Genomic DNA, 17577 nt, shown 5'->3' with positions numbered 1-17577 from the left:
GTTGACCTTTCTTTCCTTTGAGCATTTAGTCTGCATTCAATAAAATTTTGATGACTGCTCTTTAGAAGACAGCTGTACGATATAAAGTATTATAAATATTCAGCTTTCCTCTTCTAGCGTTGCCATTAACAGCTGGGCATCCAGTTCAGCAGAGCAGATTTTGCAGAGAGAGCTTGGCATGTTCCTGAATCAGTATAGTGAAGAAGACTAGAAAATAGTTTCTTATGGTTTGGGGACCTGTAAAGACATAGAGCATCTGTTCCCCAGTTAAGTCATAGTCTGGTAGCACTGAATCATGTTAAGAGCTAAAATGATGGGAAGAACTACTTTTTTCACCTTGGCTGTACCTGTGTTTTAATGCCTAATACATTATTTCTACTAGTGGCAAAATAATTTCAACCCTTGCTCAGAAGGTATGTAAATGATAATGCTTTTGCATTTTTTCACTGTTTATAGTCTTTGAGAAAGAGACAAATATACAGTGCGATTTCACTTCAGTGTCTTGATTTTTATCTCTAGTATAAAATGGAGAATTGGATTTTCTTATGCAAACACTTTATCCTTCTAAACAAGCAACATTTTTGGTACACAGTATTTTAATCAGTTAATGTATTTGCTTTGGATGGCATTAGTTTTCTTGTGTAGTATAAAAAAATGTGAAACACGAGAAAGGAAAATGTCTTTAAAATTACCGATTATAGACCTTACTACCAGAAATCTTTGTGTCTAGATGACTATAAAACTTGTCCATATTTTTCTCTTGCAGAGTTAAGAGAGCATTAAAGTTGGACGCTGTTAAAAAAGATAATGTAAGTATTTTTTGGTGTATGGAATCATCTGGGCTGTATATATATGTATGTATGTGTATATATCTATGTGCACACATATATGTGTATATAAACGTATTTCATTAGAGTTGCATTTATATTGTTACAGATTGGATGTTGTATAGAAAAAACAAGACACAAAATTACTGCTGAAAATATTAATATAAAATTTATTGTATTCCATTTGTCGTAGAACTGCCTGGCTTTAAGTAATGTACATCTGCATGAATCACTTGAAAATAATGGAGAAATATGCATATTTTAATTGCCATCACTATTTACCCAAGAGCTGAATGAGTTAAGATCCTTGGTGAAATCATTTATTAGAAATTAGCTCCATTATCCTGGAAGCAAATGTTCTGCCATGTAATTGTACATGTAACAATATGGAATTATGATAATGCTGTAATCTGCATATTATAAACTGCAAAATTGAAATGAAAACATTAAAGGCATTTTCATGTCAAGGATATAATTACCTCCCTCAGCTAATCTGGCATAATGAAACAATAAAGTACTAACAGTGCAATAAATTTCACCACAGTTATCACAATAAAAATAAAATTGTACTGTTGCTATTATTTTTTGTAAATGCAGCTATAGTATACTCCCAGTACCAGCATGTCATGACATATGTCATTTTATTATCTGCTCCTACCAACAGTGGGTGTTGCTGCAGACATCAATACAGAGGAGCTTGTGAGGATGGCAGTGTTAAAGGAAGGAAAATTTTGGAAAAGTATAGAGAGAAATAGCTGGTCAGCAAATGAGCTCCCAATAAATCTCCACGTCTGTGTCATTTTGAAGAGATTTGTTTATATGCAGCACATATTTGGAGGTCTCACTGGTATTTAGCAAGATAGAAATTTGCAATTTTAAAAATTTTCTAGATACTTTTTTTTTTTAATTTAAACAAAGGTGGCAAAATACCGCAGTGGCACTAAAAAAAATCATTAGCAATTTAATTAGCAGCTTAGTGTACCATTACCCAACTTGTTCTGCTCAGAATGCAGCTGTGACTGTAATTTTGCATCTGTTTCTTGGGCTGTAGTAACGTTTTTGTAGATGAGTGGTCCAGCTGAAATTACATGGAATTCTTTTTCTGCCTTAAAGCTATTCCTTTAAGAAAGAGTTACTCGATAGTTACCTGCATTCAGGTTCTTGTGCAGCAAAAAACTTAACAAAAGCCCATCTGAATGATAAAAACTTTTACTGGAATCTCAGTAATGTAGGTTTACACTATGATTTTTAGTTCATACGATGCCTCTAACAGATAAATTTCAAAGATTTAAAGTGTATCATAATTAAATAACGTTATAGAAGGTAGGAAGGAATGTAAATTAATAAACACACACAGTTTGTGTGAAGTATCTGTTTTAGCTCTGCCGCACCCATTGCTGTTTCTGCAATTTCTTTCCTGTTATTCAGGAGGCCCTCATTCCACCTACTGGTCAGACTACCCAAAGCATGCCTGAACTAACTAGATCAGAAATGAGTATTTTTAGATTTTGTAATGTTAGTATGGTATCATTAAAAAATTGCATAGCTGGACTAAGACTCTTCTTCCTGGAAGAGAAGTTCTTACTGCCAAATAAATACTGTCCTTCTAAGTACTCCAGTAACTTTTTCCAGGTAGCCGCTCAAAGGAGTCTTAGTTCATATCCAGAAATACGATGGCTGAGGTGACTGCTGTTCAAGCAGGAAAAATATCCTGAAAGTGTAAGCAGATTGGAGATTCTCCCTGTTCCAAAAGAGACTTGATGACATTTAAATGCGTAAAGTGGCACTGATACTTTACTGTAATTAATATTTCATTTAAAGATTATTTGAAACAGTTCTTTAACCTGCTTGGATGCAGCACAATATTAGTGACAACAGACTGAAGATTTCCATCAGGTATGTTTAAATACTGATAGACTGCAAAAAGCATATAAAGAGCTGATGCGAAATTATTTAGGGTATTCAAGACTAAAACAAGACAGAGTAATATCCAGGAGCTATAAGAAAGCTAGGTAAGTGGGCAGCAAATTAAATCTTTTGAAATACGGTGTAAGTCATATTACTGATGACCAATACTAACACTGTTAGGTTCTAAATTAAGGGTAACCACTCAAGGCAGAGTAGGAGAAGAAAAACATCAAAACTGCAGCTTTGTGTAAAAGTGCAGTAAGATGTATCAGAAATAGAATAGCAAGCGGCACTGGAAGTATAATGCCATTGCATAAATCAGTATTTTGTCTTCACCTGAATTAGAATTGAAGGTACTGTCACTCTGTTTTAAAGTATAATTGCAGAAATTATACTTTGAACCTATATCATTCTGTGGAAGAAAATGAGTATGAACATAGGCTGTGGTACAAGTGGCACAAGAAGTGCCTTCAAATGAAGGAGATTAAAAGATCAGGGTGTTTTAATAGGAGTTCGGTAGTGAAGAGCAGGAAAGGGGTGTAAGAATATGCTGTATTCTTTTTAGAGGGGATATTGAACATTCTTTATACTTTTATATAATCAAGAGGAATTTAATAATATTGCAGTGTGGAAAACTGAAAGCCAATAATGGAGACTTATCTTTTATACGACACGTTAACTTCTAGGATTCATGCTGAAATTTTGGAGAAGTCAAGAACGTAGTAGAAACTGTAATAAAAACACTCGTTCATACAGATAACAAGAGTATGCATATCCATGTAGGTGTGAAAAATAGGAGTATTGTGCTTCAGGACATTTAAATCAACTGCTAACTGTCTGGAATTGAGAAGAAAACTCCTGAGGGTTACATAATTGTCCATTATACTTCTAGGTGCAGCTTGTATTCCTAGTTTTATATTTATGGCCTCTGTAAATGCATACTTTTTAGAAGCAGTTTCCTTATAACACCTCAACAATTTAAGATTAATTATATAAAAGTTAATGTTTTCTATCATTAATTTACTCAGTAATGAAATGTAGCCTTTTCCCAGGTCCTGGATTCCTGCTGGATTATAGAGGCTTTAAGTCACCTTTGTATATGTAGCTTTGTGATCTGGTACAACTTACATCCTGATATGACTTGTGGCTTTCACATGTGTTACCTGGTGTACCTGATTATTGGCCTTAAAAATACTGCTTTTGCCACCTGTACACTCCTTTTGAGATCTAAAATTCCTGTAGTTAAATTTTCCAGGGGATATTTGTGAGACCTTAAACCTGTGAGGTTCAGGCCTTCTCAGCGTTGTCTTTCCATTCTGTACAATGCTCCGGACTCAGACTGCCTTTGCTCTCAACCATGTCCCCAGTAGACCCTTTTCCCAGAGCGTGCAGGAGATTCCCGTGCTGAGGGATCCTTACTGGACTTGAAGATTTGTATGCCCTTATTATGTTTAATCTGGTTTAAAAAGGAGTAGCATGAGGGTCTTATTCCAGCAAAACAGGACAACATGTGATTAAGTATGAAAAGGGAATAAATGAGTTACTGGTTTGAAATTGCAGTGGAAATGTTAGTTACCAAAGTGCAAATATCAAGTTGTCTGATTTTTTTTAATTATTTCCCCCCCCCGCCAACTTGGCTTAAGTACTGTGCGTTCTTTAATGAATACAAACCCCAGATCCTCACCTTGTATTTCATTCATGGTATTGAAATAGTGTAATATGCATACCTATTATACTTTTTCTAACATTAATAAATGGAATAATAAATGAAACTTAAAGAGATTACAGAATAATCATGTACAATAAAGCTTCCAATGAAGAAATACTGTATGAAATTGAGTGACTGTTATGAGTGACATGAAGACAAACAGATATTCAGTTTTACAGATGGAATGAGGCTCAAGTTGGTAGAAAAGGCTGGTTGTTTGGGAAGTGGATGAGTCATTCCTTTGCTTGCTGCAGTTGCAGAAATAGAGACAAATGAATTTGCTCCTCAAACTCAAAGCCCCAGGATTGTAACAAATTAAAAAATGAGGAAATCTATTATTCTGTTTTTCTGTGATTTACTTTGATGTACTATGTTTCCAAGAGGAAAAAAAAAAATCACTAAACCGTAGGAAAAAGCATCTGTTTCACTGCATTTAGGCACCCCTTCGTTAAGCCCTTGAGAAAATTTTGAAAGGGACTGGAAAAAGTGGTTTTGCCCAAAATGTCCCTTTATTCTTTGCATGACAGATGTTAATACAGTGAAATCAGTTGTGCGCTATTTGCATTCTCCTCTTTAGAGGTGGCTAGTCTTGTTTGGAAGCAGCAGTTTACATGCCTGTTGACTTTATCTCCTTGAAACGAAAGGTAGGCAAGAATGGAAAAGCTGTCATTCTGAAGCTGTGTTTTCCAGCTTGCTACATGGTGTACCTTCCAGCTCTTTTGTTTAATTATTGGATCAGGTGGTTACGTAACAGTGAAGTACTGTAGGTCTGGTAGTATGCATATTGGTTAATACTTAAAATTCAGCTACCTGGAAAATTCTGTAGCCACTTGATCAGTGGTTTCTAAGAGTGTAAGATACATTAAGATGCTGCTGATGCCAATGAAGTCTCCTTTAAGTGCTGCATGTGTTCTATTTCTGTGTATGTCTCCTTTCTGACAGTCATTGATGGTGTTGTTTAAAGCTGCTAGACTTCTGAGTTGGAATCAAGTTGTTACTAGAGCTGAAGCCCCTTATGTGCAAACAAAGTGTGATTTTGGTTTGTTTTTTTCTTCTGCATATTAGTAGTGCAGTGAAATGCCAGTTTCTCAGAGCTGCAATTCAGTACCCAATCTAGAGAGTGAACTGTGTCCCAGATAATCCCAGTGAGTATTTCAGAATTGCAGACTAGTTCTTCTGAAAACGTCTCTGCACAATTCTTATTAAATAATTCCTTTTATATCATTAGGCTTACTGAAATCCTAAGCCAGAGACAAAATTTTGGATTTAAGGAACTCACTTGGGTTTTTTTAATTAACACTTGTTTAGAAAACCATTAGAAATAACTATCTTTTGATAGAATTAAAATCTGAAAATAGTTGCTTATAGTTCATAAGTCTTAAATTCTCAATACTGTAGGAAAAATAATACCAGGTTTTGACTGCTTTAAAAACAAACAAACAAACAAAACCACCCCCAGGTGTTCATGCCAGAATACCTAAATTTCTGGAAACCACATACTTTTTGTTTATGAAAACTGGGAGGCTAGTGTTTGAAAGGCTTTTTATTTTTTTGAGTAAAACTGATCTTAATGAGGAGGGGGAGTGACAGAGTGGCTTGGTGGGCAGCTGGCAGCCAGCGAAGGTCAACCCACCACAACATATAACATGGGCTTTCCATAAAGGGGAGTACGTAAAGTTAGGAATTGCTTAGAAAAATCTATTACCAGATAGTATATGTTCAGAGAGGCTTTGTCTGGTTGGGGGTCCAATATGTAACTCTACTGATAGGAAATGTAGAGGCCAGAATGTATTTAGTTTGCCGAAGGGAAGTTTACAACTGTTGTAGATTTAGATGGACATAGGTACTTCTTTATCTTTAGCCAATATTCATCTAGATTCTTTGTCTTTTGCTACGTTTTAGCCATCTGATGAAACACCTTTGAAGACCAAAAAGAAAAATCTAAACTCTTACTCACCGACAACAGGAACACGCCAAATGAGTCCATTTTCGTCTCCCACGAGTCATAATGCACAAAATCTCAGAAATCACCCATCAAATGGTTAGTTGAACATTCTGGCTTTCTTACTGCAACATTTTTCTCGTTATTGGCTTGATTTAGTAACTTATGTCTCATATGGTATGTTTGATTGCTTTTTCCTCTTAAAGAATTTAATCTCTTTTGGAAAAGCTGATGTTGATTTTTAAAGCTTGAATCTTTTCAGTATAAATCTTGGAGGTGTTTATGAAACAACTTGTTTATGAAACAAGTTTTGCTTTCTGTTGATCAACATTAAAAATGTTTGACTCTGGCTCAGCAAAAAAAAACCTGCACTGGCATTTTTGTCAGTAATTCCATTAATTCCACTGGTTAGGCATGTTTATGCTAGCAATGTCCTTTGCTTTCTTTCTAAGTCCCAGCTTTCATTGGCAGAACTGGTACATGCTACTGACAGTGACTTTGTTCTTTGGATTATACAGGGAGATGTTCTGAGGTTGCTGTGTGCTACTTCAGATTATTGCAGGAAGTCCTGTTTTACTCTAGCAAGGCAGTGCAGTCCATTGTTTATCATACACAGCTGAGATCTGGACTCTGTCATGGTCAGGAGAGCTGGAAAGAAAAGATGTGTGCAGTTGATGCATGTTTAATTTTGTAGGCTTTTGAGAACTATGTTGAGATTTGCAATGCAAGTCCTGGTTTATGTACTGCCAGGTTTCCAGTGGTAAATGCTTGCATGTATGCATGCATACATACATATAGCATTTCTCAGCTTTGTCTTTCTCTCTGAATATTGAAAGTTACGTAGATTTTATCAAATCAAAGCTTAAAGGGAAGTTCAGTTAGTTTAACTCTTCTGCTTGGCATTCTTTTACGTAATTTTTTACTATTGTTTTTCATAGTAAGGCATTTCAAGGCAATTTTTAATTAATCTAACATAACACTGAATGTCATTAGCTCTCAGAAAATATGCCTTTTTATAATTATATTATTTCCAGTTCACTTTAGGATATATGTCCACTTAGTTACACAGTTACAGTTTTTGATGCAAACTATGACTGCTCAAGAAGTATATTTTCAGTGGACTAACCTGCTTTTATGGCTATATAGGTTGTGGTCTTTTTAAGTGTTAAGGAACCATTAGGTGTGACTTTTTTATATTAAAAAAAAAAAATAAAGAGACTTTCTTGTCATCTTTCCCATATAGAGCCCAAGATCTTTTATTTCCTTGCAGTACAACTCCTAGAAAGATGGTTAAGTCTTGATTTGAAGACTTCAAATTATTTAAAAAATAATAATAATAATAAAAATCCATCACTTCTCTTGTTAGCAAGTTCCTTGTTCAATTACCTTCACTATTAAAAAAAAAAAAAATTCTCCTGTCTGATTTTGAATTTGTCTGGCTTTAATTTTCAGCCATCAGTTCTTGTTATGCCTTTTTGTTGGGTTAAAGAGCTTTTTATGCCCCATATATTTTGGAATTTATGTGCAGTAATTGAGGCCTCACTAACATTCATGAATTATGATGAGTAGAAATATTCTGAGCAGGATAGAATAACCACTGTTTGAAATTTATCTAGATGTCTGCAGATTTTTGCAGTAGCTATTGTACCATATGCTCTCATGATGGATCTGCAAAAGTGGATTTTTCGTCCAGGAAAAAAGGGATTTAATTTTTTTTTTTTAAAGGAATGTGATTAAGAAATTTTGGGATTCTGTCAAAGCTGGCTGACAAAAAAATGAAAATTACTGGAAGCCTTCAAGCTGAAAATACTACAATCTGTGAGCATTACATCCCTTTTCCTTATTAAAAATAGCAGAGTACTTGAGGAAGCATGGAAGTATTGGGTGTTTTGGTGGCAGTATAGCTATGCATAGTTACAGGCCAGTGTGCGGAGGTTTTGGTTTGGTTTTTTTCCCTAATTAGTAGTCATGCTAGGAAACTAAACAGAAGCCGCTATATCCTAATTCTTTATTGTGCTGCCAGTCTTCATTATGACCTGGCTTTGTGTCCTCGTTACCTGTTTGTCAAACAGTTTTAACACAGTCAAGTTTTTCATGAGTGCTCACTGCCAGTCGGAATATTCACAACTTTCCTACCAAGTTCTCTGCTGATTCCAGTTCTCCCCAGAATAGCTGTTCCTCTCCCCCAGTGCTATGCTTTTGAATTGGGCATTTGCCCCTGGAACTAGTACAAAAATGACTGTTTCAACCATTGACATTCCAAGAAGCCTTTGGAGGAAGAATTATACTAATTTCTCCCCATTCTTTCAGTGCGTGATAGCATGTCTCAACTAGTTGTGCAAACCTAGTACATTGAAAGGACCTGTATTTTAGAACATCTTTGCCTCCACAAAATTTAAACACACATCAACTGCACATATCTTAATTTTGTGGCCTTTTGAGAACTATGTTGAGATTTGCAATGAAAGGCCTGGTTATGTACTTCCCAGTTTGAGATGGAGGGAGTAAACCAGAAAGTAAGGATCTTTGCCACGGTGCCTACCCTGTCTTGTGAACAATTCCTCCTCTCAAAACTAACGGCTTCTTCTTGATTCCTGAAAAGATGATTATTTGGCATGGTGGGTATCTCCACACTCCCACTTACTTCACATCCAGAGATGTTCAGTGACATTTAATCAGCCCTTTAAAGTATTGACCCCTGCATTCTTAAAAGACTATAAACAGTTTCTCTTTGGGATTATTTTCCTCTTCAATGAAGTTGCTTAAAGCATTGTCTTAAGTATTCCCACAGATATCCCTGGTTATGTGTTGAATTTTCTCCTTGGAGTTTAAACCAAGATAGATAGCAATCTAACCCCACTGTTTTCCAACTTTCTTCTTACTGTGAAAAGTAACTCTTCCAGTGAGCAGTATTCTGACTTAGTTTGTTAGAGAACTTATGCCTTTGACATGTAAATTTATCTATTCTATTTTTCTACAGAGAGAAAGGTATTTTCAAAGTATTCCCAGGTCAGATTTCTATGGCAGTCTCTGCTTTCATCAGTAAGAAGGAAATTTTGTGTTTGCATGTATTAACTCCTATACCAGTCTCAGGATTTGATGGTATTTCCTGGATGAAATGAAGAGGCTATGTGTCTTCCTCCCCCCCCTGCCCTGCGTCACGGTGAATATGAATCTCTTTATCGTGCACAAAGAAACCTTTCAATGAGAAGAGTTGCCAATAGGTGTTCTCCGTCAGATCAGAGATATGGCTGTTGTTAGTGCAATCAATTGGTATGCCTGTACTGGCATCTGTCATGTCATGGAAAGGTCAGCTCATACCATACTTCAATTAATTGTTTTGTCATGATGTGGCATCCTACATTCTCACCCAGAATGGAGCAATAAGTATTCAGATTCAAGCAAAGTGACTGCATGTTATACCTAGCTGCTGATGATCGCTGAATTAAGATTGCCTGTATCCTGAGGGAAGGATCGGATTAGAACAATCTATGTCCCCATTGACTACAGTCTGAGGCACTGGGAGCAGTAAGCTTTCTGTTAGTGTTGCCACATCGCGAAAGCAGTTCTGAAAAAAACTTCTACTTTTTTATGTATAAATGCAGATTTTAATTTTGTGCCTGACTGCAGAATATGAAACTATACCTCAGCCTGGCCAGATATCCACCTGCGCTTTAACACTTACCTTTGCAAAAAGCTTTTAAAATTATATATAATGGTAGCAGTCAGATACAAAATTAAAAATGTTATAGCTCTTCAGATATGTTCTCTTGAATATCCCTACATGTTGGTAATTACCTGCTTTAATGGCTCTTTCCTTTAGTTTTAGTCAATGCCTTTTTGGTGACACAACACATAATAATACACGAATGCTTAAATCTACTACAAGTTTTAAAATTTTTGCAGCATCTCTGCGTTTGCATTACATGCCTTATCTGTTGGGTGAAAGAAAAAAGGGGGCAAAATGTCTTGTATTAAAATGCCTGTATATTAGGATGTCAAGGGGAAAGGTGAACATGTACTGTATTTCCATACTGATATTAAGTATGGACATAGGGGAACATTCTTTTTGCCTATAAAAAGACTGATCACATGATCATAGCTGACATTTAGATGGATAATTATTCAGTAATGTAGTACTAGCCATCTTTTTTTTTTTCCTGTGTTCATATAGCTTTAAGATGGTGGTATATAAGACTTCCTCTTATATCACAGGTTTCAGGTTGTCCTTTTAAACCCACAATTTCTTTTCTCCTTCTGAAAAGACACTTTTATTTTAAGTGTTGTGGAGTTTTAACAGATTACGCATCTCACCTGTAAGTGAGGTGTTAGAGTGTAATCTATATTCTATTTTTCTGTGACCAATATGTAAGAAAACAACAGAATGAAAATTATTACAAAATTAATGCCATTAGCTAGGAAAACTTATTTTGCATTGTGCGAAGTACACAAAGTAGCATGCATCTATCTCACTGAGGAGACAGATGGAAATTACTTGTCTTATGAACACGACTTTTCTTTTGAATAACAGTGTGGAGGAGTGCCTCAAAAAAGACTAAATACTTACAGAATGCTAAGATTGTTCAAAAGTAACATTTATTTTAGGAGAAGACATGAACCAACCCAATTATAAGACAGTGTGTCTTTATGATGTTGTCCTATGTATGTCCTATTGGGCTGCCTGATAATTCATATATTGCCTAACTACCCAAAATCTGACAACCCATTTATGACATAAATTTCTAAAATAACAGAATACTAAATCTTCACTAGTTTCTCATCATTGTTGGCTAACATATTTTTAAGATTTATTTTAAATAGTTTTATTTTTATTCAAATCAATCCAGGGTTCCGCCATTCCATAGTACTGGTCTAAAAGTAGGATCTGTTTGATAATTGATGACTGATTTAAGTGCAAGTTCTACGAGTACTTAGATTTAAAATTAAATCTTTGGGGGTCTTAACCTTTAGCTACTGTAGTGGAACAGCTTAAACTTTTATAGCACCTTGTCATTCTGAGGTATTTCTAAATGTTTTACAAAATATTAAAATTAAAAGTTAATTTATCCTTGAGTGCTGATGTATGTAATAATTTAGATCCAGCAAGAAGAAATCAAAGTGTTTAATGCTTAGTGTGGCCTCTCTTTTTTAGTCTGATGTCAGAAAGGCGACATATTACAGTGAAACATGAAAAGCACCTCATTCCAGAGGGTCTGTTCTAGGATCAATGCATTTGTTAAGACCACGGTGAAGACGTGTTGTAGTTTCCTGCAAATCTTTCACTTAAAGGTGAATTTCACCTTACAATAACAGCTGTTCAATACGAAGCATTTGTAAGAATGTGTATGTATCTGTTGGAGGGACAGCAGATAAGAACTGATTTAAAACACCTTGTGAACTTCTTTGGCACCAGAAAAAAAGATCTTTCTTGGGTATTGGATAGATGAGTATAGTCTGAATGGCTACAAGTACAGTGAACTCTAAAGCTGAATTACTGGTGTGCAATTCTAAGTCACTAATTGTCAAATGCACTAATGATCTCATTGTTTAAGGGGAAAACTGTTATCAGAAAAAAAGAATGAATGCATGATTATGCCTCTCCCCCTTCGTTTGTATGCATACACCTCCACCATTTTGTCTTCAATGAGTATGAGATCCAAAAGAAATCCATTGCACAGGAGAACAGAACTGTGTCCAAAAAAGAGAGGTTTTACATTGCAGTAGAAAATGAGAGACTGAGTATGTGACCGATACTGTTGAGGGGGGAAATTCTTAAGGTGGAAGTCACAAAAACTCCACGTTATATGATGTCTTCAACTTCAGCTGCAATTAAACAGAAATCATTTCTGCTGTTCAGATGTGACCTCTTTATTGCTGGAACCTAGACAGATATAACACTTAAAGTATTGAAAGGTGACTATATAGATTGTGTGGAGCACAATACCATGAATAGTTATGGCCTCACTAGTTTCAGTAGATTCACCAAAGACTATTGTACTGTGGGATCCTATCGAATATGACAGTATGTACTATTTTTTAAGTATTCGTTAGGAGGGATGCAGTACTTTTTTCTGCTAGTACATCACCCTCCTGATATGCTAACTGGAGGGCAAACAGAATTGACAAACTAATGTACTGACTTAAAAAGCAATAGTAATTGATACACAAGATGATAAAATTTTAATCTGTTTTTGTTCTAATATGATTTCTGTCTGAATTGTATAGGTTGTGATAAGTTGTGTAAATAGATGTAAATTCAGAAAGTCGTTTGTGATCAGAGGTGTATTGTTATACATAACAATATACATAATGAGGCCTTTGTAAGTGGCTGTTGAACAGTCTCAAGTAGATAGCAGCCAGTGAGCCCAAGATGTCATTTTAGCGCAGCACTAACTTTCTTAATCTGATCAGCATCGCTGAAAACATCGCCCTGTCCACCTGCTGTGGGAGAGCAGTCTGTGTTAGACACTTATCTTGGAAGCTGGTCATTTAAGAATGCCCAACCTACAGTGGCAGAAAGGCAGTTCACCAGTTTACCAACACCACGTGTGAGCCTAGGTTTTATTAATAAATCCATGGGAATGGACTTTTTTGGCAATATCCTATTCCTGTTTCCTCCCAGAAACATGCAACTGCTCAAAGTATTGGTGCACTGAAATGTAGAAATATGACTCACCATGCAGAATAATGGCAACTGGCATATGATTTATCATGCCCCGTCATATGACGAGCTAGAATATTATATTGTCAGTATAGCATGTCAGAGCCTTTGGAAGTAATTTGCAGTATCTCTTTGTAGTTGTTTACAAGATGGAGTTGGGGGCCAGGCACTTTTTATTAAAGGAAAATGGAGGTTTCATTGCTCAGTCATTACAGTATTTTCATGATAATGCTCTGTGCTAATATGCTGTATTTAGGCAGTTAATAGGATAAAAAGCTTCTGAGTAGAACACAGTAACTATGTGTCAGAATTATACTAACTTCCAGTTATTAATACTATAATCCCAAGGTTTCCACAAATATAAATGTAATGTGAATTGATGAGAGGTCAAATTATGAAAGAGTAAATTATAGTGAACGTATATTACAACGGAATCTGTCCTGCTTTGTAAGTGAGTTTCTTTTTTTTTCTCTTCTAAAAGATCATTCAACAGTCAAGGTTCACGCTATCACCTTTTTCATGTGCTTCAAATACTTGATATCTTATTTTCATCTTTATTGTTTCTTTTCTTTTTGTGAACCTCCTAGGAAAAGGAACTGAGCAGAACGATTCAGAAAGCAGATTATCCAGAAGAGGGCAGCCTCAAACAGAGGAGGATGCGTAAGTGTATTAAGCACGCTGTGGGTGCGGTACTGTGATTTTTACTTATGAAAGATTAATATTTCATACAGAATTAAATTAATAACGATTATTTTTTAATACTTCTAATTCCACAGGATTGGATATTCAAAGGCACTGAATGGCAGGCTTACAGTTATAGGTACAGATTAATGCAGAGTTTGCAATACACCAGTCCAGCCAGTTCTGTCTTTCACTGGTAGTGTGGGGCATATGACACTGCCAATTACAGGAGTCACGCTCATAGTACTACATGATGAGGTATCATAATTAAACTACTGAAAGGAAGGTACGTTTTGCCTTTCCAGACTCTTCTGAAAGTGTACATTCTTTACCTTATTTTTGGAAGCATTAACTGCCAAAGATATAGGGCCAGTAATGCAGGACACTTTTTGATTAAAAAGTAGCCACAGATGGTCATGCTGAAACTTCATGTTTGCTTTGCAAAATCTTTTAAAATTCTTGTCTTTTCTGCCACAATCTTATTTTAAGCTATAAGCTTCCTGACATTAATGGACTTTGGGAAGTCCACAGTTAGTAAAGCACTCAAATAAATGTTTCAGGTGAAGTATCTGATAAACTGCTTTCCTAACCTTGGTAGATGTGAGGAAGGAGAAGTGATAAAATGTGTTAGAAGTAAGGCTGCTAGTATCTCATGTTGTTAGTATGGCTTGATCTTTTCTTTTATGAAAAACATATTTAATTGTCTGCAACATTGCCAAATCTCAGCTGAAAAGTGAACTGAAATTTTCTGTGCCGACAGTGAGGTGTCAAGCTAAATGTGTTATGTATTTCAGCCAAAACAAACACATCCATCCCTAAGAGTTAGACAAAGGAAATATTTGTTTCATCTATGATAGAACTTGGTGAAAAAGTGGAAAGCTGTGAATCTCTGTATGTGGGATTGTATCAGGGATGCCTTCCATCTCTATGAGAAGTTACCCAATTTGGAAATCCTGGAAGTTATGAGGTTTTTTTTAATATGGAAGTTGTATATGCTCAGTAAAACTACTTAGAGTTTAAGCTTTAGTCTAGCTAAAAATCTGAAAGTTTCCTTCCTCAATGAGCATGTTCATACTTCTTGCTACTAATACCATATTATGCTAGATAGTCCTCCATCTGTTTCCATCCTTTTTACTCAACTGAAATTGCATTCACCAGAGACACTTGTGATCTCTTATTAGCAAAATTTCAAAAGAATTCTTTATTCTTATTCTTCTTCAACACATTTTTGTTCTTGAAATCTTATTATCCTGTTGTGTTGTCCTGCCTTTTTATTTGATGCTTCACCTTGTCCTCTGGTGGAATCTTGACATATATCTTTGATATCTATCCAAGAAAGTCTAATTTACAGCTCAGCATCAACATGGCTATACCACATCTCTTCTTCTCTCCTCTACGACATTATATATATTTTTTTTATCATTCTGTGTAATGTGACTGTCCTGTATTTCATTCAGGCCTGGTGCCTGTGCATCCGATTCAAATTGTTATGTAAATTCTCCGCTCTGTAGGTCCAGCACACTTTCTCTCCAAAATCTGAGGTGCATTTCCTATTACCCCAGTTTGTCACTAAGAGCTCACCCCTCAGTGTAATGCAAACCTCCATTGCCCACATATTCCTTTGCAGGCCAGCTTCTTTGTACTTTCCTTGTGTTCCTGCTTCTGACAACAGGTCATACTGTAAGTCCTGTTGATACTGAAGGCAGAGCGCAGCTGCTGTGCCGCAGCTTGTGTTACTGGAAGAAGTATCACCATGCTAGCGCAGTATTTGTGCAGGCTAGTTAACCAACATTAAAGAGTTGGAGTTTTGTACTTGAGTGGGTTTCTTTCATCATATGCTTAAGTATACGTTGATTCTGTTATTCTGTTTCTGTATTCTGTTGTATGTATTAAATATTTGTATCACAGTTGTACCTGGTGTCCCAGATGAAAATTCCCTTGGGGCTAGATATTTTATGCATGCATTTCTTTTTTACTAACAAATAATATTTGTGACATTTATTCACCTAAGTATTATGTTTCTTATGTTTGAAGTTGTAGCTCTTCCTTTTGATTATTGCACTTGAACTCTCAATGTGTTTGTTGGGTTTTTTTCCTTGTAATGGATGCTTTCCCCCACCACTAGCTTGAAATTTCTTTGTTGTAGGACAGTAAGTATCTCCTCAGGGATGGAGCTTGACAGATAGTAGAATTGTTTGGATGGCATGTTAGATAGTAAAAAATAAAACCTTACAGTTATACCAGTGGAAAGCTTTAAATTGATTAATTGGGGTTTTTTTGTGGTTCAGTAAATCCCTTGGTCAACACATATAGAGTCGGTTTTTAGTGATGGTAACCTTGAATTGCAGAACAATTTGAGTAATCATAGTCTTCATTGACATGTAAATGTTTGCATTCAGTAATTCAGTATGTTTTTAAAAAAATTGCAAGATTTGGAGAAAACTAGCAGTTAGTGACATGCCAGTAAAACACATTTATAAACTAACAGCTACACAGTAATATTTATGTGAACTTCCATACATTTTATCTTTACAGGTGGAAAATACATTGTACAATACACTGACATTAGCATTTTCTTTTCTGAGTAGCCTTCTATTCCCATGTTGAAATACAACAGTGATAAGTTTTTACAGTGATAAGTTTTTCTCATACTGTAGTTCTGTTTCTAAATTTGAGGTTTTTTATAAGGGTGAGTCTCCCTTCTGTGGGAGGAAGCAGTAAATAGATTATTTCTCTGTTGTCTCCATTTGATTTGCCTGTTTAAATGGTTCAAAGAGAAAATAGCCTAAACATTCATTGCAGGAATTTTTTCAATACATATTCAGTGCAAATCCTTAATCATGCCTGAAAGTCTGCCATTTAGATCTAATCTGATTGTATATTATTTTAATTTTTATTGCAAAACCCATTAAACTCTGAAAGCTGACCATCTTTACACTGGTAGTAAAACATATTTGTGACTTAAAAGGGGAGATAAAGCTGAACAAATAACATCATGCGATGTTGTCCCTGTTGGGCTCCGTTTTAACTTCTCATGTTTCCTATGGCTACAAGCAGTCTTGTACGGTCTTAACAAGTCCGTGGATTTGGGGAGCTGGTCCTCTTGATTAAATTCCTGATCTTAGGAACAAATGAGTTAAATTCCTGTTTTTACCATTGTCTTCCTGCATGATCATAAGAAAATCCTCTAATATTGCTGAACCTGAGTTCCTATCCTTAAAATTAGGATATATGTATTTTTGGCAGTTCGTATATAAATCCTAACCAAAGGCAAGTTATATTTGGTGTTATATGACACAATCAGGTTGCACAGCCCATCTGTTCACAGCTTATTTAGATCCGTCCTGATTACAATGTGCAGAAACTCTGGGAAACATTGTAAACGCTGATTTTCAGCAAGTGGTGATGTGGCTAATTGAAATTGTTTTATTTTAACTTTTTATGCAGGTTCATGGAATTGCAGTCCAAAGTGAAAAGTTCATTGGTTAGAATTCTGAAAATAAGAGCAAATCTGACAAGCCTACAGGTCTGGTTTACACTGATTTATTTTTTTAATCTACTTTTAATATAGGATTTGAAATAAAAATGAAAATCTTATATGCAACATTTGAGTTGTAAGGAATAGGGAAGCAAATAAAATACTTGAAACCAGGCAGGATTGACTTGGAAATCCAGAAAATGCAAAAAAACCCCAGAATTTAGTAGATTTTTTTTTTTAAACTAGAGGAGTTGCTTTTCCAAGTACACCATGTTTAATTTGTATCGCTCCTCATTTTGTACACAAATAAAAGCATATGAAGTAGTTATCAACTATTATTTATAACTTGAAGTATGAATTACTACTGCATAG

General features: G+C 35.6%; 1 protein-coding gene across 2 annotated transcripts in view; it reads left to right on the top strand.

Annotated features, from left to right (window-relative positions):
- ITGB3BP (integrin subunit beta 3 binding protein) overlaps positions 1-17577 on the top strand; it is a 34978-nt gene that overhangs the window by 3350 nt on the left and 14051 nt on the right. The window contains exons 2-5 of one of the 2 annotated variants that reach the window (XM_050901138.1): positions 767-809; positions 6346-6484; positions 13640-13706; positions 17175-17253. In XM_050901138.1, the coding sequence (XP_050757095.1) occupies positions 767-809; positions 6346-6484; positions 13640-13706; positions 17175-17253 (328 nt within the window). Of the gene's footprint in view, positions 1-766; positions 810-6345; positions 6485-13633; positions 13707-17174; positions 17254-17577 lie in introns of both variants that reach the window. The other variant, XM_050901136.1, reaches the window with a different exon arrangement.

This window comes from Gymnogyps californianus, chromosome 8 (genome assembly GCF_018139145.2).
Source record: "Gymnogyps californianus isolate 813 chromosome 8, ASM1813914v2, whole genome shotgun sequence".
NCBI classification, from domain to species: Eukaryota; Metazoa; Chordata; class Aves; order Accipitriformes; family Cathartidae; genus Gymnogyps; species Gymnogyps californianus.
The sequence above is the reverse complement of the archived record's forward strand: the minus strand, read 5'-3'. Positions and strand labels throughout refer to the sequence as shown.